Source organism: Callorhinchus milii, unplaced genomic scaffold, assembly GCF_018977255.1.
Source record: "Callorhinchus milii isolate IMCB2004 unplaced genomic scaffold, IMCB_Cmil_1.0 Scaffold3, whole genome shotgun sequence".
Taxonomy (NCBI): Eukaryota; Metazoa; Chordata; class Chondrichthyes; order Chimaeriformes; family Callorhinchidae; genus Callorhinchus; species Callorhinchus milii.
The window spans coordinates 1,021,324-1,043,251 of record NW_024704744.1 but is presented as its reverse complement, the minus strand read 5'-3'; the positions used below and the strand labels follow the sequence as shown (position 1 = coordinate 1,043,251).

The window sequence follows — 21,928 nt, the reverse complement described above, 5'->3', positions numbered from 1 at the left end:
GTGTGCATTCCATTCCTACAATCTATCTCTGGGATTTCAGTTTGGTTTGGGCACTCTTAAGCACCGTAATGGGTTTCTGCATGTGTCAGACACCAGTTAGAATAACTGATCAGAAGGGGGGAAGGGAGAACTTGTAATGGGCCACTGCGCAGCACCAGAATGTTCCATTCTCATAAAATTGCCTAAAATCCTGAAAATCCCTATCCATCAGCCAGCATGACCAAAACCACTGTTAACTGGGATGAATTATCAGAGGAGCTAAATTCAGATCAGAAGGTGGTCTGGAGTTCTGTGTGCAGCAGTTGGACTTGTACCATTGGCAACATGTGGCCTCAGAGTACTTTTTAGGGCAACCAGTGTTCCATATCAATTTGGGATCCAGTATAATGAAGGGTTAAAGACAGATTTTTTTTGCTGTAAAATCAAAGATTTCAAGTTGATGTAATACCAAATTAGTCACACTGACGCATGCTTCAAAGTGGATGTCATCTAAAAGCTCAGTTTACCATTGCAAAATACTGGTGAGCTTTTGTCTGCTTATTCAACTTTGTCCGGTCTGGTTAGGACTTTGGCTTGCAATGTTAATGGAAGCCAAGTGAGACGAGCCCTTGGTCCCAGTTACTGGTCTACATCTGAGCCAGGTTGGTCCAACAACTGTGTGCAGGTCCTGGAGACTGCCTGGCTTCTGTGTCAGGACTTCTGAGACCACCTCAGAGAAATGGCTTGGTTCTTATCTTCTATTGCCAGGCATGTCAGCTTGGAGCCCACTCAAAGCGATGCTCATCTTTCTCTGACTTTTCCCCTCACTCACTGGAGGAAAGGAAGAAAGCATTTTTCTTAGCAAGTGCATTCAATGGTTGCTGGATCCTGAACAGGGCGCTTTTAACCTCTCTATCTGACGTTCTGAATTCACAGATTGGGGATCTCATACTAAAATGTCATGAGGTTTTGCTGTTTGCTCTGGAGGCAAATGCTCAGCTTCCCACATTGACCAGAATTGTAGTGTGTGGCCTATGCAGAGATTGGAGACTGTCCAGTTCTCAAACTGTACCACGTGCACGGTGTCCATTTGCTATCTTATAATATTAATAATCCTTGCATTTGATATATCGCCTTATAACGTCTTCAAGACATCTCAAGCGGTTCACGGAATATACCGTAAAGTGAATTAACTGTTGTGGGAGAAACACAGCAGCTGAATACACGCAGCAGCGTCCCACAAACAGTCACTTGTGGATTAAGTGACCACATAATTTTTTTTTGAAGGATAATTTAACACAGTCTTTCAGGGGTTGTGGTAAAGTCATTTTGAGCTGGACATTCCGGTTCATGAATAAACAACCTGGAAACTTCTAAAGTATGAACTAAACCAAAAGATTATTTGTGAAATGGAAGTAAATTGTTCAACATTTATAGAATTGGGAAGAGCCGTTTCTGTCTTTCGTCTGCCTCTTTATAGGTCCACAGGTCCTCTTTAAAAGTACTTTACAAGTCTGACTAGCAATTTATTTTTTCGGAATGAGTTTGCTTTTGTAAGCACACAACACAGAGAATTTCACACAGATTTTTTTCCCCTTAAATAATGTCTTATTGGTTAAAGGAATTGCCAAATGCACCTCTTTTTATAAGTCCATCGGTTATCTGAGTTTGTACTCCCTCCCTTCCCTCCCCTCACCATTTCCCCCCTGCTTGGGTCCCGACCCAACTGTCCAGCGCCTTGGGACGTCCTCCTGACGTGAAGGACGCTCTATAAATGCAATCTTGTTGTTGTTGTTTCCTATTTATCCTGTCCCCTCTTTGGCCTGTACTTGACAAAAGTTGACAACTTGACATTGAACTAACTACAGCTTCTGTACAGGGATTCCTTTGAGTAATTGACTTTCCTACACCAAGGCCTGAAATCACACTTGCTGCATGAAAATCACTTTGTCAATTTGTGAGTTCAAGTGTTGCACGAGTGTTCCACAAATCTCAATCTAACCACTGACCCCCTTCCCCCCTTGTCTTCCTAACTCTGATAAAGATAGAATGTTTTGTTTAAACCTTTCTGTGGTTCTAACCTAGCTGTTTGTATTTGTGGATGCCTGCTGAACCATCACTCATCAACTTCTTGTTTTATTTCCCGCTTACGGCTGCTCTGTTGCGAACAGTCTTTCATAGGATATTTGCTAATGGTGAGAATCTTCCGGCTCCTGTGATGTGACTATTATTACTCTATCTTTTTATTTCGCTTTATAAGTATGCCAATGTGATGCGGGGAATGCACATCAGTCTTAGCCTTTGCATGAAGCTTGCATTGCATGCCTTTACTCTAGTGAAGCAATGTAGTGTTTGCCTTTTGTAGCCTAGTTCTGCAGATAATTTGAAATGAAATTTGAGTTGCCTTTATTCTATGGATGCGAATGCTAGTTTGCTGCCTGGCAAATTAATATTCTTTGCTTTGAATTACAGTGTTAAATGCCTGTCTAGCAATTTCTGTTTTGGGAATGAGTTGATATTTTTGCAAGTGCAAAATATAGAGAATTTCAGAGTTCAAATTGAGTTGTTATCAGTTCCTCTCTTCTCTCCTCCCCCCCCCCCACCCCCCCCTTCCTACCCAACCCCCCAAAATGCCTTGTTTGTTAAAGGAATTGCCAAGTGCACCACTGAATCTTACAGACCTGTTTATAATTTGTACTTAACTAACTGATCTCACCTGATGGCAGCCGTTAGGTGCTACACTGTACCTCAGTTCAGGGAAAATGGATAGCTATGAAAACTCCCTTTTCTTTACATGGTCTTATTGTCTTAAAAATGTATATTTCTGCAGAATTTTATTTTAATTTTTTTAAATTCAGTCTTAATTTGGAAGACGGGTTTTCAACAGAAGCCTTCCAAATGAGACAACATTATTTAATTATTAATAATCCTAGCATTCGATATAACTCCTTGTCACGTCGTCGAGATGTCTCGAAGCGCTTCACAGGATATACTGTGAAGTGGTGTGAATGTGTGTATTTGAAGAACTTTCCAATATGTTGCCTAATCTTAAACGTTTGAAGCCAAGACTCGTGGAGTCATTTAGCTATTGGTTAGAGCGCTCGCCTTGCAAGTGAGAGGACCTGGGTTCAATTCCTGGGCAGGGTGGAACCTTAGGCAAGTTTCCTTACGCCGCACGCCTCTGTTTATCCAGCAGTAAGGAGGAACCCGGTTGTTAGTTGATTCGTGGATCGCTTTCTGGGGGTAATGATCCCTTCAAAATAAATAAAAAATAATAATTTGGTGGATCAATCCACGACTGTTTGTGGGTCACTGCTGTGTGCAATTGGCTGCTGCATTTCGCCCACAAAATATAGTCAATTCACTTTACAGTATATTCTGTGAAGCGCTTTGAGACGTCTCTAAGACATGATAAAACCCTATATAAAATGCAAAGATTATTATTAAGACTAAGATCTTTCAAACTCCTGGTGAGAACATGATCAGGTGTGGCTGTAAAGTACACCAGAATATAAAACCGCCACATTTAAACTAACCGTTCTCACATAGACCCACATCTAGAGAAAGTATAGCTTTTTAAATATATTTGTAGCGTGGCTATCGATTTTGCATGCATGGCATGTAATGTGGGCTCCAAGGAAAGCTAAGGTTTGCAAAGCTCACTAAAATACTTAACATGTTTTGAAAGGGTTTACTGTTTTCCCTTTTGCAATGCATGCACCTTCCTAAAGGGTCTTTATAGTGATAGACATGCTCATTAAAGTGACACCATAATTAGCCCATAGTCTGTTTTTCTTGGTTCTCTGCACTTTCTTTCCTTTCTCCCCAATTACGAACTGATCTTAAACTAACGTCTCATGCAAGTTTCATTCATATCATGTATAACTGCAGCAGTTTGTAATGGCTGATAGGCCTCTTAAATTTACTGCTCCCTCCAATTGGGTGTAAAGGGTCGGAGCTATGTATTTTGCTGTGAAGTTACTATTGATATTTGTTGTCAGTTTTATTCTCTATGAGAGATCTGCTATGATCATTTAGTGACTTAGCGGGCAGTCATATATCTGCATTTGCTGTCAGTCCATGTATTACATAGATCAAATGAAGTGCAACAAGTTACATGTGTACAGCACCTTTCATGTTGAGAGGATGTCCCAAGGCGCTGGACAGTCAGGACCCGAGCTGGGGGTTGAGATCTGGAAGAATGAAGGGCAGCGAGGGTAGGGGTAGGAGAGTGACTGAAGGCGTGGTCAAAGGATGGGCTTGAGTCACGCCTTGAAGGAGGCAATGGACGGAGCGAGACAAAGGGACTATGGGATGGAGTTCCAGAGGGTTGAGGCAGAGAGGCCTAAGTCCCAATTGCTGATGATGGGTAAGCCCTCCACCTCAACCTCTTCAGCTCCCACCCCAGTTTGGATGCCCAGCCAGCAGTGTTTAACACTTTGAGTCGACCTGACGTTTGAAAGACACCATATAAACATAAAATGCATATCAGGAGTAGAACCAGGAGAGGTTGGGAGTGAAGTCACCTGGTCTTCAGCTCTCTGCTGTCGTTCTTTTTGTAGCTTGGTGTTGCTCTCTGTTGTCTCGATGTTGAGAGGGACGTTTGGCAATGCACTGACTGTTGTAATGTGGTAGGTAAGAGAGTAGAGGGCAGAGCTGAAGGAAGGACCACTTGACCTGGAGTACCAGCTATGCTGCCTCACCACATGTGGGAGCAGTATGCAAGTTGTAGATGAACTTTGGAAGTCGAGTGCTCTTGAGGGGATATCAAAATGTTTGGCACGTAAACAGATTTCTCAGACTGCTAGAAGCTCAGAGGAACGACATTGAGGACAGGCAAAGCTAGATTGAGCAGTTTGTGACTGGAGATGGTTTACTGACTTACCAATGCCAGATGGCTGATCAGGTTTTCACTTGGTGGTTGGATTGTATTAAATGGCCTTGTATAAAACCGCTGTGACATTCCAAAGTTAGTATCGTGTCCAAGTTCCCTGTGTTTATTGGGCTCTTGCTGCTGTTTTGTGGTTTTTATAGGGTTGAAAGTCATTTTCCTCTGGTTGCTGAGGTTGGGGGGGAAGATATTTGGGAATGTAATTTTAATGAGGATTTCTGTCTCCTGTGTTGCCATACAGAACACAACGCCCATCTCCATTTATCTCTTTGCACTAATGCTACTCAAAGAATTTGCTTAGCAAACATTCCCCTTGTGCAGTAAGTTCACAGTGACGTGCTTCCATTTCAAATTATACTGACCTGCTTTTCCCTGCTCCAAGCTAGGACCAGCCATTAGAGCTTCGGCTTGCAGGTTAATGGGAACTGAGTGGGAAGAATCCCTGCCCCAGTAACTGATCTGCTCCTTCACGTCTGCCAATGAGCCAGGCTGGCTGGTCTGTCTCATCATCAGTGCTCTGGAGTTCTGCCGTCTCACCTGGCTCAGGAACCGGATTACTGAGATTACACATGCTGACATTCCATTGCCAAACATGTCACCTTGGAGCCATTTTAGCTCCGAGGTGGATTTCGATGAGGGTTTATTTGAAGAAATGGTGGGGGGAAGCTCTTAACATCCAACTGAATCAAGATATAATCCATATTAAAGGTCATCAAAGTAGTGTTTCTTACTTTGTCGTACTGTTTACTTGAATTTCTGAACTTTTTTCGATGCAGTTGCACCCGACACAATCAACAACCACGTGAAGACGTGTAGAGAGGAACAGAAAAACCTGCACTTTTTTGCACCAGAATATGGGGGTAAGGAAGCTTTCTGAACCTTGTCCTGTAGTTGGTAAACATAATATATGGAGTCCTATAGTGCAGTGGCTAGCGTGCTTGCCTCGCAAGTGAAAAGATCCAGGTTGAATTCCTGAGTGGGGTGAAACCTCACGCGAGTTTCCTTACTCCACACACCTGTTTACCTGGCAGTAAATAGGAACCCAGTTGTTAGTCGATTGGGGAATTGCTTTCTGGTACTTGCACTGAAGCCCATTGTAAAGGATGAGTTGCCTGTACACGTGTAATGTCTTGTTCATCAGCTTCAATTGCCAGTGCTTGTTTTTGCTGATAATATTGTGGTATAGTGCTTAACATGTCGTCGCAATCTCTCAAAGCGCTTCACAGGTTATATTGTAAAATGACATGACTGTGGCAAAATTTTCTTCCCTCGGAAGTGTATTCCTGAGCAAAAGTAAATGACAGTAGTTCCTCGTTTCACGCCTGAGGCATGAGGTCTTGGGCTGTATGGCTATTTTGTCTTCATTTAAGGTGACCCACAATTAGGGTAATTTGTTCTTGATTTGGAAGTTGACTCTAAAGAATCACGGCAAACCTCAACTTTTGCAATTCTGGTTTCTCTTAAACTTTAAGTCAAAAAGGTCTCGCAGGCTGAGGCGAGGGGATATTTGAGGCCTCTGATCTTCACAAAACACTGGCCGACCCATTAGTCTGAATTTGAGTCCGGGCTTTAATGGTTCTGGACACTGTTGTTTACCACAAGGCCACCCACTTACCCAAACTGGACTTCTGAGTTTGCCTACAAATGGTCACTATACTTATAATTATATACTAATGCTGTTAAGAGCTTTGAGAAGTCCTCCTGGTATGAAATATCAAATGCAAGTATTACTATTTTTAATCTGTTCGGTTTCACCTAAAAGAAATTAACAACTTGCAATTGTTGATTGAAATTAACAATTTCATTATATAAACACCTTTCTCAATTACTTTGCAATGTTTAATGGTTCACTGGGGTGAGGAGGTAGGGGAAGTGGCTTGAGAATGTTGGCCAAAGGCTAGATTTTGGAATAGAGTCAGACATAGTGCTGAACACTCACTATGGGATCCAGAAGAATGAGAAACTAAAATCCTTTTCTCAGAATATTGAATATTGCTGTTTGATTTCCACTGAGATGTTTATTTCCTGAGTATTGCCTGTATTCTGATCATTTTAACCATCGTCTCTAACCTTCTGTTCTCTGTTTGTAGCTGTGACCGATGTGACGACAGCTGTGGATATTTATTCATTTGGAATGTGTGCATTAGAGGTAAGTGGTTGCCCACAATCTTTGAGAGGAGAGAGAAGAGCAAATGGGATGGGCAGTTAAAATCCTTGACAATTTGGCTGCACTGTAATCAACATACAGCACAGCAGCCGATTTATATAATAATTCTTGCATTTGATATAGCGTCTTTCACGTCTTCTCGACGTCTCAAAGCACTTCACAGAATAGACTGTAAAGTGAATTGACTGTATATTTGTGGGCGAAATGTGGCAGCCAAATTGTGCACAGCACAATTTGTGCACAGCCCAATAGTCGTGGATTGAAGTGACCAATTTTTTTTTCTTGAGGGATTATTATTAGGCGGGTGGAGTAAGTATGGAAACAAAATTAAATTCAGATTTTTATTTATAAATGGTTTCAGATCTTGAACATTTCTGCAGTAAATTATAAAGGAATATTTGCACAGAAATGTCCCACAAACAGCCACGAAACAAACGAATGACCAGTTTTATTTGGGGGAATGTTAGCCAGGCTCCCGAAGAAACGCCCTTCTCTTTTCAAATTGTGCCACAGGATCTTTACCATCCAACTACTCTGGCAAATGGCATTGTTGTTCTGTTGAACGTCTCATCTGATGGACGGCACCACCAACAATGCAGCACTCGCCCAGCGTCGGCTGTGCGGGTTTAAAGTCCTCATGGGATTTCAACCCAGACCTTTCTGACTCTTGCGTTGAGCGTGCCATCAGCTGAGACAGGCTCATACACCGGGGTGGGTCAGTCAGAGGTCTCTGAAGGAAAATTGCAAGAGAATGTCACTTGTAGTTTTCAAACAAGGTATGAGATGACTGATGTAAAGTGAGAGCCTGCATTACCTGCCATATTATATTGGGAGGGAATATTTGTGTTCATCATCTGGAAAATATATGAATATATTCATTTCCCCTGTGATACAAATCAGCTGTATAAATCCAGCTGTTCATTTCGGTGTCTGAAAAATTGATAGACCAGATGGACTTTACCACAGTTACTAATTTAGTCATGTGAGTATTGTGTATGAAAAGCCCAAGTAAAGCTATCTGCCAGCAGCAGTAGGGACCAGCACAGTCTCTCCTGATTCCCTGTACAAACTGGTTCCCTTCCACTCACCACACAGTGCCACTGAGATAATACAGATTTCCATTAATATAGCGTCTCTCACATCAGGACGATGTCCTAAGGTGCTCAACAATACTGACTGGGCACCTGAGCTGAGTTGGGAGTCAGGGAGGGGGAGGAGAAAGCTGACAAAATACGTTCAAAGTGTTAGGTCTCGAGGTGGAACTTAAATGAGATGATGGCAGGAGGGAGTGAGTCAGAGGGACTCTGGGATGGAGTTTGGGCAGGGGACATCAAGCAGGCCAGGTAGTGAAGGGAGTAGCTGGGGTGGTAAGATTTGAGGAGGTCACAGGGATAGGGTGGGATGAGATCGTGGAGGGATTTAAAGATGAGGGTCTTGAACTTGATCTGGTGGGGGATGCTGAGCCAATGGCACTCAATGAGGGTGGGGCTGATAGGCTTGCAGAGCCTGGTGTGGGAAAGGATCTGAGATACAAAGTTCTTTGGATGAGGCATTAAACAGAGGTCCTGTCTACCTTTCAGGTGGATGTTAAAGATCGCTTGGCGCTATTGGAAAAGAGAAGGGAGTTTCTCTCTCCCGGTGTCCTGGCCAAGAGGCCCCTAAATAAAATTAAGTCACTCACTTTATGACTTTGTTTTTGCTTGGGCAAGATTGTGTTCCTGCATTTTCCTACAAATACATAATCACTTCACTGTAAATGATGTGAAGTGATTTGAGACGTCTTTCTCATGTGATAAGCCACAATACCAAATGTATAGAATATTAGTATTAGTATTATTGGTAGTTTGCAGCTTGTGGAGGGAAGAGTGAGGTGTTTGGGAACAGAGTATTGGCGATAATCCCAGTGGGAAGCTTCATTCCTTGTGCTGTTTGTCCCCGACTTCCCAGTGTGATAAAGTAACTCCCAGAGCACAAAGAACAGATGACTGGGAATGGATTGCAGATGTGTTTTGCTTTGATTAGAATAGTAGGTCAACCATGCGCGTGGCACTCATACAGCATTGGTGCAATTTACATGTGTTCCTCCTGTGTTCAACATTGTTTCTGATGTGTAGTTGGCAAGCTTACTGATCCAGTGCTTTGTTGTGTTGCAGATGGCTGTGTTGGAGATCCAGGGTAATGGAGAATCATCATACGTGTCTCAAGAAGCCATTAATAATGCAATTCAATTGCTTGAAGACACTCTGCAAAGAGTAAGTATTGTACCTCTGTTCTGATCAGCCAGGTGTCTTGGTGTACTTGGAAACCCATCACCATCCTTGAGTATCCAAACTAAACTGAGTTTCATTTAAATATGGAAATTTCCCTTTGTTGGGAATGGCATGTTCTCTCTCTCTCTCTCTCTGGAGACGGCCCCTGCTTACCTAATTCTAGAGAGTATGAGGTGCAAGCTGACAAGAGCCAAGACTTTGGGTTTATGAACTTTTATGAACAGTGTTCGTTGGGGTCTGCTGGAGTCTAACCAGCTAAAACTACACAGTTTGTCACTGTTCGGCAAGCTTCCCCCTGTATTTTAAGAACTATTCCAAGTTAGTCAGCTGTCCACTAGTATTCCCATAAACTATTGTGACTCAATTCAAGTAAAATTTGTCTAGGACCTGGGGAGAAACCACCTTTTCTTTTCCATTGTAATCATGGGATCTTCAAAGTCCACCTCATCAGGCAGACGAGACTTTGGTTTAATGCCTCATCTGAAGTACGTCACCACCGACAACACAGCACGGCCCCCAGCACTGCACAGGAGTATCACCCTAGATTGTGAGCAAGCTCAAACTGACAACCTTCTGACCCAGTGGAATAAATGACCTGAGCAAAGCTGACGCCTTTATAAAACTGCAGCTTGTGAGAGCTTGTATTTGTGCTTGCTGAATGTTGGAGTTGGACAGACATTCAAATTGTGGCCTGACTGATACTTTGATGCAATTCACATGTTTTTGGGTTTTAAATATCTGGCTTTAGATTTTAATTGGTGTTATTTTTTCTGTGTACACAAAGAATCAGTTGTGTGTTTTTTCAGAATAACATCTTCCACTCACAGCAAGCCTCTACATGCCATTAAGTGTGTTCCCCGATAGACCAAAGCATAGCCAAAAATGACACATGCTCTTTGACTGCTCAAGAAAGAACAAGTTATTTACAGTACTGGCACTTCATTGCATGAGAACCAAAAGATTTATTGAAAACATGTTTGTTTTTCTATTAAATATAAGGCAGGTTTGGAAAATGCTGCTCTTCTGGTCTCTCATTTTGACCTCTCCCTGTGACAACAATGTTTTTCTTTGGTTCCAAGGCGACATGCCTTGCAATGAACTACTGGTATTGAGTCAATTCTCTATGGTGGTCCCAGTACAACAACAATAACAACAACTTGTATTTATGTAGCGCCCTTCAACTAGGATAAGCTAAGCCCACTGATCACATCCAAAGTGTCTGTATTGAATGTTCCTGAATAACATAATTGGAACATTTTTGAATATATATTTATTTTAATCAAATAACTAGCAGCAGTAGAGACAAAAGACTGGAGTTGAACATCAGGCCTCATTGATCCATGCTTTTTCCAAGTTTCTGCCATCAAACTTTGGTGAACATGGATCCAAATGGTTTTAATGGTGGTGCGAACACACACACACACACACACACACACACACACACATATTGACATAGCAATATGTGAACAGCATTGCTTGTGTGCGGAGAGCGTGTGGCCGGGTAAACAGTGATACAGCAAAACGTATCAAGTCAATTTATTGTATATGAGTCAACCGGGATTTGGGAGATTGGCAGAAGGGAAATGAATGAGTGTAAAACATTTATGCCCATTTTTCTTGGCTCCAAACAGCATGAAAGCGGCTTGTCTCTATAGAGGTAGCAGTCTTGAAAAAGCAGTGTTGATATAAAAGCCAGGTTTATTTAATTATTAATAATAATCCTTGCATTTGATATAGCGCATTATCACGTCTTTGAGACGTCTCAAAGCACTTCACAGTTGTTCGCAAAGTAATTTAAATATGAATGAGCTAATATATTAAAATTCTTAGTCTCAAGAGTATGAACATTTCTACATTAGACTCAGGATTTAGCAGAGCAATCGAGGGAAACATTGGAAAGAATTTCTTCAATCCAAAGCTTGAGAGGGTGTGCGTTTCACCACCACAAGTGGCTATTGAAACTGTATCAATAGAATCATTCAAAAGGATAAGATGGATAAGCATCTGAGTAGTAAAAGCACTTTGGGATGTGGGGAAAGAGCTAGGATTAATAAAATAAGCGGTCGATTCAGTAACGCAGGTAGTGATGGTGGCAACACACAATGAGCTGAATGGCTTCCTTCTGTGCTGAAAAAATCTGGAATCCTGTAGTGAGTGATTAGAGCTCTCGTCTCGCAAGCAAGAGGACCTGGGTTCGATTCCCAGGCAGGGCGAAACCTTACGCAAGTTTCCTTTCACAGTCCTCTGTTTAGCTAGGAGTAAGTAGGAACCCGATTGTTAGTCGATTAGTGGATCGCTTTCCGGGGGTAATAACCTCTCAAAAAAAAATTGGTCACTTATTCCGTGACTATTTCTCACTATTTGCTGTGCGCAATTGGCTGCTGTGTTTCGCCCACAGAATACAGTCAATCCACTTCACAGTATATTCTGTGAAGCTCTTTGAGACGTCTCAGCAATGTGATAAGGCACTGTATCAAATGCAAGGATTATTATTAACTGGAACACTCGTGTGTCTGAATCGTACTGTGGGATTACGACTGAAGGTGTGTAAATCTGCTGCTAATAAAACCTTTGTGTTTCTCTCACCCCCCCCCACCCCCCTTTCAACGGTAGGAGTTTATTCAGAAATGTTTAGAGATCGACCCCATCAAGCGACCCACCGCCCGGGAACTGCTCTTCCACCCGGCTCTGTTTGAAGTGCCCTCACTGAAGCTATTAGCTGCCCATTGTATTGTCAGTCATCCTCGTAAGTACTGAGTCAGTGGCTGTGAATGTTGCAGGGGTTACATTTGTTCTTGTGTTGACGAGACCTTCTCTGGGTCAAGTACTTGCACTACTGTGTGTTTGGGTGGTTGACTGGCCTCCAGTGCTGAAGGCTGCAGGCCATGTGATGTTTTGTTCCTGTGATCACATGCAACTTAGAAGATCTTTCTTTACGAGTCAGACTTTGGTTCCCCTCTTGCTCCTCTGCACTACCTCCAGGAGGGGAAACTGAGATGACTCCCCATTGCCCAGTGACCTGTAGAGGCCTGTTCATCAGCATTTTTTTATTGCGAACTAACTAATGATGGAGTTATAAATTGGAAATGAATGGGGGGGGGGAGGTTTAAAAAAAAAGTCAATTTGCTTCATAATCTGGAGGATTAACCTTGACTAAACTTAAGTGGAGTCTTGTAGTGTATTGGTTAGAGCACTCGCCTCTCAAACTAGAGGACCTGGGTTTGATTCACGGGCAGGGCAAAACTTTCAGCAGGTTTCCTTACTCCACACAACTCTGTTAACCTAGCAGTAAGTAGAAACCCGGTCGTTAGTCCGTTGGTGGATTGATTTTCCGGGGGTAATAATCCCTCCAAAAAATAAATAATAATAATTTGGTCACTCAGTCCAACAACAACTTGCACTTATATAGTGCCCTCCATGCAGGGTAGCGTCTCAGAGCACTTAACATGGCGGAGCCTGACTCCAGGGAGGAGGGAGGTGGCCGTAAACATGGTCGAAGAAGAAATTCCGCGACAATTTGTGGGACTATTTGTGCACAATTGGCTGCTGCGTTTCACCCACATAATATACAGTCAATTCATTTTGCAGTATATTCTGTGAAGAGCTTTGAGACGTCTCGAAGGCTTGATAAGGTGCTGTATCAAATGCAAGGATTGTTATCATTGACTAGCTGTGAGGAAGTGATCTCAGAAAGGCAGTGGGTCACAAACCACGTGGTGTTATTTTCTAGCGAGCGAGCCAACATCCTAGCATAGAATCATACAGCACAGAAGGAGGCCATTCGGCCCATTGTGTGGGTACCGGCTCTTTGAAAAAAGCTATCCAAATCAATGGCACTCGCCCGCTCTCTCCCCACAGCCCTGCAAACTTGTCCTCCCCAAAAACTTATCTGCTTCTCTTAAAAGTTGTTATCAAATCGGCTTATTAGCAACAATATTTTTTAAGGTTAACCTGGAACCTGATGTCTGAAAATCCCTCGTCATGTTTAAGAGTATTCAAACCAGACTGAGTTCCATACGTGGAAATTTCCTTGTGTCTGAAATGCACTCTCTCCCCAGAAGGATGCATCCTGTTTACCTCATCCCAGAGAGTATCAGGCACAGTTTGACAAGAGGTGAAGTGTGGGGAGTGTGCATTAGTGGTGCTGCTGGAGATTAGCCAGCTACAACCACTCAGCTTGCCACTGCCCAGGATGCTTTTCGCTGCTTGTCTCACTAGGACCACTACCATTTAGGGCTTTGGTGTGGTCCAGGAGCTGCGTGTGAAGAATCTCTGCTGCTAGTCACTGATCTGCCCTTCAAATCCTGCTGTGGGCCAGGCTGGCTGGTCTCTCAGCAGCAGTGCCAAGGGATATTGCACACCTATCTGTACAGTCTCACTAGTTGGTCAGTTGTTTTCAGGGTTGTCCTTAACCAATTTAATAGCCGTCTCCTATGCTGTATATTACCAATATTTCTTTGCTTATTAAATACTCTCTGAATTTTTTTATCTATACCGATGTTCTGTTCATTTACAGACATGATTCCTGAAAATGCTTTGGAAGAAATATCGAAAAATATAGACATGAATGCAGTTCTGGCGGAAATCTTTCACCAGGACAGTGAAGGTGTACAGATCAGGTAGTTGATGCAGAAAGAGCAGCTCCAGCATTTTGGTTGTATCTGCTCCAGTTAATACTCCTCGCTTCAACAACATCAAATGACATTTACACAGCGCCTTTCACGTCAGGAGGACGTCCCAAAGAGCAAGACAGTCAGGGATCCGCACCCGAGATGGTGTTGGGATCAGGAGGGGTGGGAGGCGGGGATGGTAGGGGAAGGAGGGTGACCGAAGACACGGTCGAAGAGGAGGAACTTGAGACGAGTCTTGAAGAAGGCAATGGAGGGGCAAGGTGGAAGGACTGTGGAATGGAGTTCCAGAGGGTGGGGGCAGAGAGGCTAAAGGCCTGACCGATGTCACACCATCCTCTCCTGCTACGAGGGTCTTTAGTGTCATGCCACAGACGAATACACTTTGTCCTGTAGCATAGTGGTTAGCACGTTCACCTCACAAGCGAGAGGACCCGGGTTTGATTCCCAGCAGGGCGAAACCATAGGCAAGTTTCCTTACTCCACACGCCTCTGTTTACCTAGCAGTAATTAGGAACCTGGTTGTTAGTCGATCGACGGATCGTTTTCCAGGGTAATAATCACTTTAAAAAAAATAAATAATTTGGTCACTGAATCCACAACTGCTGTGTGCAATTGGCTGCCGCGTTTCACCCACAAAATACAGTCAATTCACTTCACAATATATTTGTGCAGCGCTTGAGACACCTCAACAATGTGATAAGGCGCTGTATCAAATGCAAGGATTATTTTTATAGTAACCACCATTTTATGGCCTTGTACATGTCATTAACTGTGCTTCTTAACCGTTGGATGGATAACGGCTTCTTTGGATTGCTTACGGTCACCTCCCTCTCCTTCGCCCCCTGGCTCATTGTCAGACCCCGTCACTGTGAAGCACTCCGGGACGTTATCCCGTGTGAAGGACCCTATATAAACGCAAGTCGTTGTTGGATGAACTCTTCATTTAGTTGTACAGTCTGATTAGCCAGCCTCAGTACCTCATCAATATTCCATATTTGGGGTCCATAAAATGCCAACTTTCCTTTTAACTCTGTGAAATCCAGAGCAGCTGCAGGTCAGTGTGTTCACATTGTGACACCGCTGATGCGGTTCCTATGTACGCCCAGCTTGGGTGCAAACCCTTTACTGTTCAGCGCCTTGGAACATCCTATCGAAGGCGCTATATAAATGCAATTTACTGTTGAGTTTCTCCTGATGTCCTTGACAACAAACAATGCTGTAATTTCTCTGGTCATTCACCGCCTGGCTGCTTGGGGATCTTTTTCTGGGCACAAATGGACTGCCACGTTTGCCTGCAAAAAGTCACTCACAGCTGTAACAATTACTGAGGTATTTTGATATATCAGACTATATAGATACAAAAAACTCCCCAAAATGCTATACTTTCAACCGTAACTTTGCAAGGCCATCTAATGGAAGTTCTCTGCTGTACCATTACAGGTTTTCTCAGTTCCCTGCGCTGGAATTGGATAAGTTTTTGGAAGATGTAAGGTAAGAATTGCTTTTCCCTTCAGCTCTAGTCTTCCTTCAGCACACACTGAGCAGACCTGGCAGTGCCTTTCTGTCTGCCTGCGAGGTATGAGTGGCCTGGCAGGCAGACACCAGTGAGGTCATTGTGAACTGCCGCCTCTCCTATTTGAGCATCTTACCTGATTTTCATCTGGTCTGCTTCCCTGCAACCGCCACGTCAGAGTTCCGTGTTTGTGAATTGACTGGGAGGAGCAGAAAAAGAGGAATAGCCTTGAGCACAAACTCCGCACTCTCCCTATGACCCAGTAAACTCATGCGATATTGTGCTGAAGCATACTGATACTTTTTTTAGGGGGGTTATGCGGGTGTCTGACACATGAGGAAACCCATCACTAGGCTTAAGAGTATCCAAACCACGCTGTGAATTCCATGCTTCCCATCTACACCTGGAAATCCCAGAGATAGATTGATGGAATGCTCTCTCTATCTCCCTGGATGGACAAATCCTGCTTACCTAATTCAGGAAAGTATTAGGTGCAGGTTGGCAAGAGCCAAGGCTTGGGGACCCCAGAATGTACGTTGGGGTAACTGTTGGAGTCTAACCAACTAAAACAGCATAGCTTATCATTGAGTGCGCTGTCTGGCAAGACCCAAAGGCCAGTTGCCTTGTCCTAATCTGTCCAGAGTGTGTTTCGGGGGTCACTCGCCTCAGTTAAATGTTTGTGTACCACATTCTGTCAGGGAATTGAGCTTTGCTTTTGTTCAATGTTTAGGAATGGCATTTACCCTTTGACGGCATTTGGGTTGCCCACACCCCAGCAACCCCAACAAGAGACTGTGACCTCCCCCATCGTCCCACCTAGTGTAAAAACCCCAACACCCGAACCTGCAGAGCTGGAGACCAGGAAGGTAAGAAACTGTTCCATCCCCGAAGGAGACCACGCTGGTGTTAGCTGTTATGTGTCCACCTTGTACCTCTCGCAATATAACTCTGTTTTTACTGCTCAAATAAAAGAACAATTCACTCAAGAACTTGAAGTGTTTCAGAGATGACTGTGTGCTGCAACGTAGGCACCGACTGGCGGTTTCCTCTGCACAGCATGTATGTATGTGCCTTTGTTACAGGAAGTAACACTGATGTCACTTCCTATATGGTGGGTAGGAAGTGACATCACTGTGACCTTATGATGTTTTAGTTTGCTTCTTTTTCATCCGGGGCTGAATTTATGGAATCAAAGGTTTTGAAGGCGGGGAAAGGAGCAAAACAGAAGTGTTTCCTCTTTTGGGGAGTGGGGGCATAATGGTTGAAGGCTCTTTAGTTTATTTTCCATCTAGTTTTTCCCCCCTCCCCCCATAAAAATATTCCGTCAATGCATATCTTTGAATCTGACTCAGGATATTCCTGTGAATCTGCTTGTGAGTGGCACAGAGAGCAGACTTGACTTGACAAAATACTCTGCCTCTGCTCACACTGGGAGAGGAGATGGATTAGTTTCGTGGGCATTTAAATGCATTTAAGTGCATTTAATTTTCTTTAAATTTACTGCTGGGCTCATTTCATCCTTGGTCAAATGTCAGTGAATGGTGGGGGAGGAAGAGAGAAAATGGAGACTCAAAACACAGTGACATATCCTTTCATCGTGACTGAAGAAGCCTCGCCTCCAAAGCCCTCCACGGTCTTTCTGCGCCCTGCTAACGCCACATCAACCTGTCCACTCCCTCAATTCAGCGGGCTCCAGCCTGATGCACATCCCCTGCTCACCTTGACCCACTATCAGTGGTCGGGCCTTCAGCCTCTCTGCCCCCACCCTTTTGGAACTCTATCCCATAATCACTCTCCAACCCTCCCTGCCCTCCACCCCTCCTGAAACCAACCCCAGCTCGGGTCAAAATCCCTGACAGTCCAGCAAAAGGCACTGCGTAAATGTAATTTGTTGTTGAGATTCCAGCACCGACCTGTTCAGGTAGCCAACAATCCTCCAGGATGATTGCTCATTTGTTGTTGTTGGTGAGGCTTCTCCGGGTTCTGGCTGCCTAAAGTCACAACACCCCACAGTGATTACTTGTGAATTACTTTATCAAATGCAAGTTCTTCCTTCCTTTCTAATGAAAGAGCTCATAGGTGTTCATGTGTGTTCTTGTTTTTAGGTAGTTCAGATGCAGTGCAATATAGAGCCAGTTGATGAAGGAGCAAAGCACCATGTAAGTTTTCTCTCTCACTTTGTTAAATAGTTGATGAGCGACGCAATGAATTAAACTGAGCTAAAAGCATCTCCAGGTATTACACAAACAAACAGAGAAAAGAAATGGAGAAGTCGGAGTGCCAATTAGCTGTTAGTTACTAGTGTCAGCGAGCAGTGACAGAGTGGCTCTAAAAGTTTCGGTAAAGTGTTGGTGCCAATTCGACTAAAATCTCCGCGTGTTAAAAAGCTTTGTCGGAGCTTAAATAGAACTTCTGAGCTAGACTCTGGTAAGTATCAGGAGCCAATCACAGGAAATTTCCCATCTAGCCAGTCGGTCCCTGGCAGCAAGGTGTTGTTGGGAAGCTGGGTGATTTACATCTTACATCTTACCTGCAGAGATACAAGTACCCTCATACAATGCTGTTAGCACCAGACGCTGCCTATTGATGTAGCTAGGAATGTTTCATCCGCACCTTGGGACGTCCTCCCGATGACAAAGATGCTCTTTGTGTCTAAATTGTTGTTACTTTCTCATTTAATGGACTTGTGATGTTTTTCACATCCTCAGTTAACGTTACTCTTGAAACTGGAAGACAAGTTAAACCGACACCTCAGCTGTGACCTATTGCCTAGTAAGTTCCCTTTCTTTGTACACATGGATTTCAGTGATACCTGGGGCAGGGGAGAGGAAGAGGAACACGTGGCGGTGGGGATACTATAGAGCAGTGTGGGCCACCCATTATGGTCGGCCAACAAAATGAACTTTCTTGACTGAATATTTCTTGATTGTTCTGTAAATCAAGAAAAAAATGAAAACACTCTACCATTGAACACTTAGACTTGTCTGAATGTTTTGTGGAGGGGCATTCTTGTCCTGTAGTCCGTGGAGTCCTGTAGCTCAATGGTTAGAGCACTCGCCTCGCAAGCGAGAGACCTGGGTTCAATTCCAGGCAGGGCGAAACCTTGGGCAAGTTTCCTTACTCCACACGCCTAATAATAATCCAATAATCCCTCCAAAACAAACAATAATAAATTGGTCATTTTTAATCCACGACTGTTTGTGGGACACTGCTGTGCGCAATTGGCTGCCGCGTTTCGCCCACAAATATACAGTCAATTCACTTTACATTCTGTGAAGCGCTTTGAGACATGTAGAAGACGTAAAAAGCCCTATATCAAATGCAAGGATTATTATTGTTATCATGACAGCCCCGAGGGCCTCTTCTCGCCACAAGTTGCCACCACTGCCATAGAGTTTTGGTACAGTGATGGGGGTAGGGGAAGGTTACAATAAAATGTTCGTTCAGTGGTGTGCGTGTGTGTTGTAGGGTGGGGGCTTAAGCTAGAATTTAGTGCAGTGTTTTATGGGGCGGGGTACTCTAGTATTTTAGTTCAGTAATATGTAGAGGTGGTTATTATGGATTTTTAATTCAGTGTTGTGGGAGTTACTGTGGAACTGACGACAGGGATGGGAAGGGCATAAGGTCATCAGAATGTCAAGCCCGTCCTGTTCAATTTAATCCTTCTCGTTCTGGTCTCATTGTCCATTGTGATATGCTTACAACGGCAACTCCCTCCTTGTCAGCCTCGCCAACTCTGCCCTCCACAAGCTGCAAATCATCCAGAACTCTGCAGCTCGTGTACTCTCCCGTACCAGGCTAGTGACTCCCATCACCCTCGCCAACTCCACTGGCTCCCCATCCCTCAGAGGATCAACTTCAAAATCCTCGGCCTTGCCCGTCCTGAATCTCTGACATGCTGACCCCCTATCAACCTGTCCGCTCCCTCCGCTCAGCAGGCTCCGGGCTGCTCCACCTGCCCTACCATCGGTGGCTGGACTTTCAGTCTCTGTGCCCCCATTCTTTGGAACCCATCCCACAATCCCTTCACCTCTCTCCCTCTCTTACCTCCTTCAAGGTATGACTCAAGATCTTCCTTTTTAACCGTGCCTTCAGCCGCCCTCCTACCCCCTCTGCCCTCCCTCATCCCAATCCTGACTCCCACACTGCGTCTGATCCCGGGGACATCCTCCCAAAGTGAAAGGCACTTTACAAATGGAATTTTGTTTTTGTTGCTTACACCTTCAATATCCATCCATCACCAGATTCTCCATGGCCTGTCAGGTCTTACCCGTCTTGAAATCATAGAACCTTATAGCACAGAAGGAGGCCATTCAGCCTGTCATGCCTGTGCCACTCCCCCACTCTTACCCTCTAGCCCTGCCACTGCGTGCCTATCTCCTAAAACCATCCCTATTGATTCTGTCTCTAGAAGTAGCTGGTATAGGAAATGTCCGAGCCAGTGGTTCTTAGTGATCCAGTCTGAGAGCATTGACCAAGCTTGGCCATGAAATGCTCAGAATTGTCTTGTGAGGAAGTTAAGACTTAGAGAATTGTCTTCCCACCACCGTCTGGTTACATTGCACACAGTTTAAGATCTCCTCAATTCAAGTCAGTTACCTCTAGCCCTGGTGTGTGTGGTGTTGTGTGGTTGTGTGGTGTGTGTGGTGTGAGTTTCTGGTGTGTGGTTATGTGGCTGCAGTGTGCTGGGCCTGGCAATGACCTGTTGTCTCCTCTTTGTAGATGAGAACTATCAGGAGTTGGCGGCAGAGCTTGTTCAGCTGGGATTTGTCAGTGAGGTAACCTTCACTTTGTGCTTGACGTATCTGTAACACTGTTGGGCTGTTCTCTTCCACCTCCTCCCATATTCCTCGCCCTCATTTATTCCTCTCTCCTTAAGTGAGCCATGTTATTTCTACAGCATCAGCCACCCTCCAGCACAAATGGTCACTACCCCCCTAATCCTGACATTTGTCGAGCTATCTGACCATCAGTCCATTCTAAAACTAATAATAATAAGTCACTCAATCCACGGCTGTTTGTGGGACGCTGCTGTGCACAATTGGCGGCAGCGTTTCACCCACAAAATGTACAGTTAATTCACTTTACAGTGTATTCTGTGAAGCGCTTTGAGACGTCGCGAAGACGTGAAAAGTGCTACATCAAAAATGCAAGTATTACCTCTCCGACCTGCTTACCACCCCTCTCCCAACCCACTACCCGCTGCCTCAGATCGACTGGCTCCGGCCTCCTGCTTGTCTCCCGTGCCCTCCGACCCACCATCGGTGGCGGCCGCCCTTTCAATCACTACCCCTGAAACTCTAAAACACTCTTCCTCTATCCCTCCATCTTGCCCCCTCCTTCCCCATCTTCAGGTTGTGTTTGAACACCTTCCTATTTGACTATGTTTACAGTCACCCCCAACTCGGTGTCGTTCTCCTCCACTGACAAGGGCTCGAGGCACTACCCTGTGTGAGGAGCGCTGTGTAAATGCAAGTTGTTGTATATCTAAAGCAAGGATTATTATTTCAAAATAATAAATCAATTACAAAAAGAAAGTACATTTGCCAAATGAGCACTTGCCTTGCAAGCGAGACCTGGGTTCAATTCCAGGCAGAGGGCGAAACCTTGTGCAAGTTTCCTTACTCCACGCTCCTGATAATAATCCCTCAAGAAAAAAAAACAATAATAAATCGGTCACTTCAATCACGACTGTTTGTGGGACATTGCGGTGCACAATTGGCTGCCGTGTTTCGCCCACAAATATACAGTCAATTCACTTTACAGTCTATTCTGTGAAGCGCTTTGAGATGTCTAAAAGACGTGAAAAGCACTATATGAAATGCAAGGATTATTATAGCTCTAAATTAATTCTGTACCGAGGTGAGCAACAGGTGCAGAATCTCTCCTACCCTAACGCTGTGTCAGCTCTCTCTGCTCTGCTCCTTTCACACAGATTGACCAGAGCCGGCTGAGTAACCTGCTGGAAGACGCCTTCAACAAATTCATCTACAACAGGAATGGATCGCTCTCTGCGGTCACAGTCTCCTCGTAGCTGCAGGCGGGGGAGGGGTATAGGTCCACACAGCTTCTCCATCAACCTGTCTGAGACAAGGGGGGAGGGGGAGCAAGCCAACATGACTGGACGCCTGGCTCTGGCTCTATTGCATGTTGTAGTGCGGTGACTTTGTGAGTTCCCATCTACAGACTGTGGGCGCTCATCCCACCGTCAAAGTGTTTTGTTGTCAGTATTAATGTCCGTGTGCGCTTCACCCCGTCCGTCATTTAGCCATGTGTTGGAGAGCACTGCCACACTCACAATGCAGGAGGTGCCCTTGGTCCGAATAGTTTGGTGGGTGGGGGGGGGGGGAGGGGCGGGCTGGATGTGGAGGTGTCATTAGGGCGGGAGGGTGGGAAAGTAAGGTGTCTGCACATATTTGGAAGTATCTCTAGATACGTTATGTGAACTATCTCAATATATTGTATTGCTTTCTATTT

General features: G+C 44.4%; 1 protein-coding gene across 2 annotated transcripts in view; it reads left to right on the top strand.

Moving 5' to 3' along the window:
* The window catches only part of nrbp1 (nuclear receptor binding protein 1), a 57,329-nt gene extending 35,562 nt beyond the window's left edge, over positions 1 to 21,767 (top strand). The window contains exons 7-18 of one of the 2 annotated variants that reach the window (XM_042333460.1): positions 2,151 to 2,174; positions 5,647 to 5,730; positions 6,961 to 7,019; positions 9,191 to 9,289; positions 11,921 to 12,053; positions 13,824 to 13,926; positions 15,379 to 15,429; positions 16,182 to 16,317; positions 17,557 to 17,610; positions 18,160 to 18,223; positions 20,174 to 20,229; positions 21,387 to 21,767. In XM_042333460.1, the coding sequence (XP_042189394.1) occupies positions 2,151 to 2,174; positions 5,647 to 5,730; positions 6,961 to 7,019; positions 9,191 to 9,289; positions 11,921 to 12,053; positions 13,824 to 13,926; positions 15,379 to 15,429; positions 16,182 to 16,317; positions 17,557 to 17,610; positions 18,160 to 18,223; positions 20,174 to 20,229; positions 21,387 to 21,485 (962 nt within the window). In that variant the 3' untranslated portion in view covers positions 21,486 to 21,767. The remainder of the gene's footprint in view (positions 1 to 2,150; positions 2,175 to 5,646; positions 5,731 to 6,960; positions 7,020 to 9,190; positions 9,290 to 11,920; positions 12,054 to 13,823; positions 13,927 to 15,378; positions 15,430 to 16,181; positions 16,318 to 17,556; positions 17,611 to 18,159; positions 18,224 to 20,173; positions 20,230 to 21,386) is intronic. The other variant, XM_007908558.2, reaches the window with a different exon arrangement.
* Positions 21,768 to 21,928: the final 161 nt, after the last annotated feature.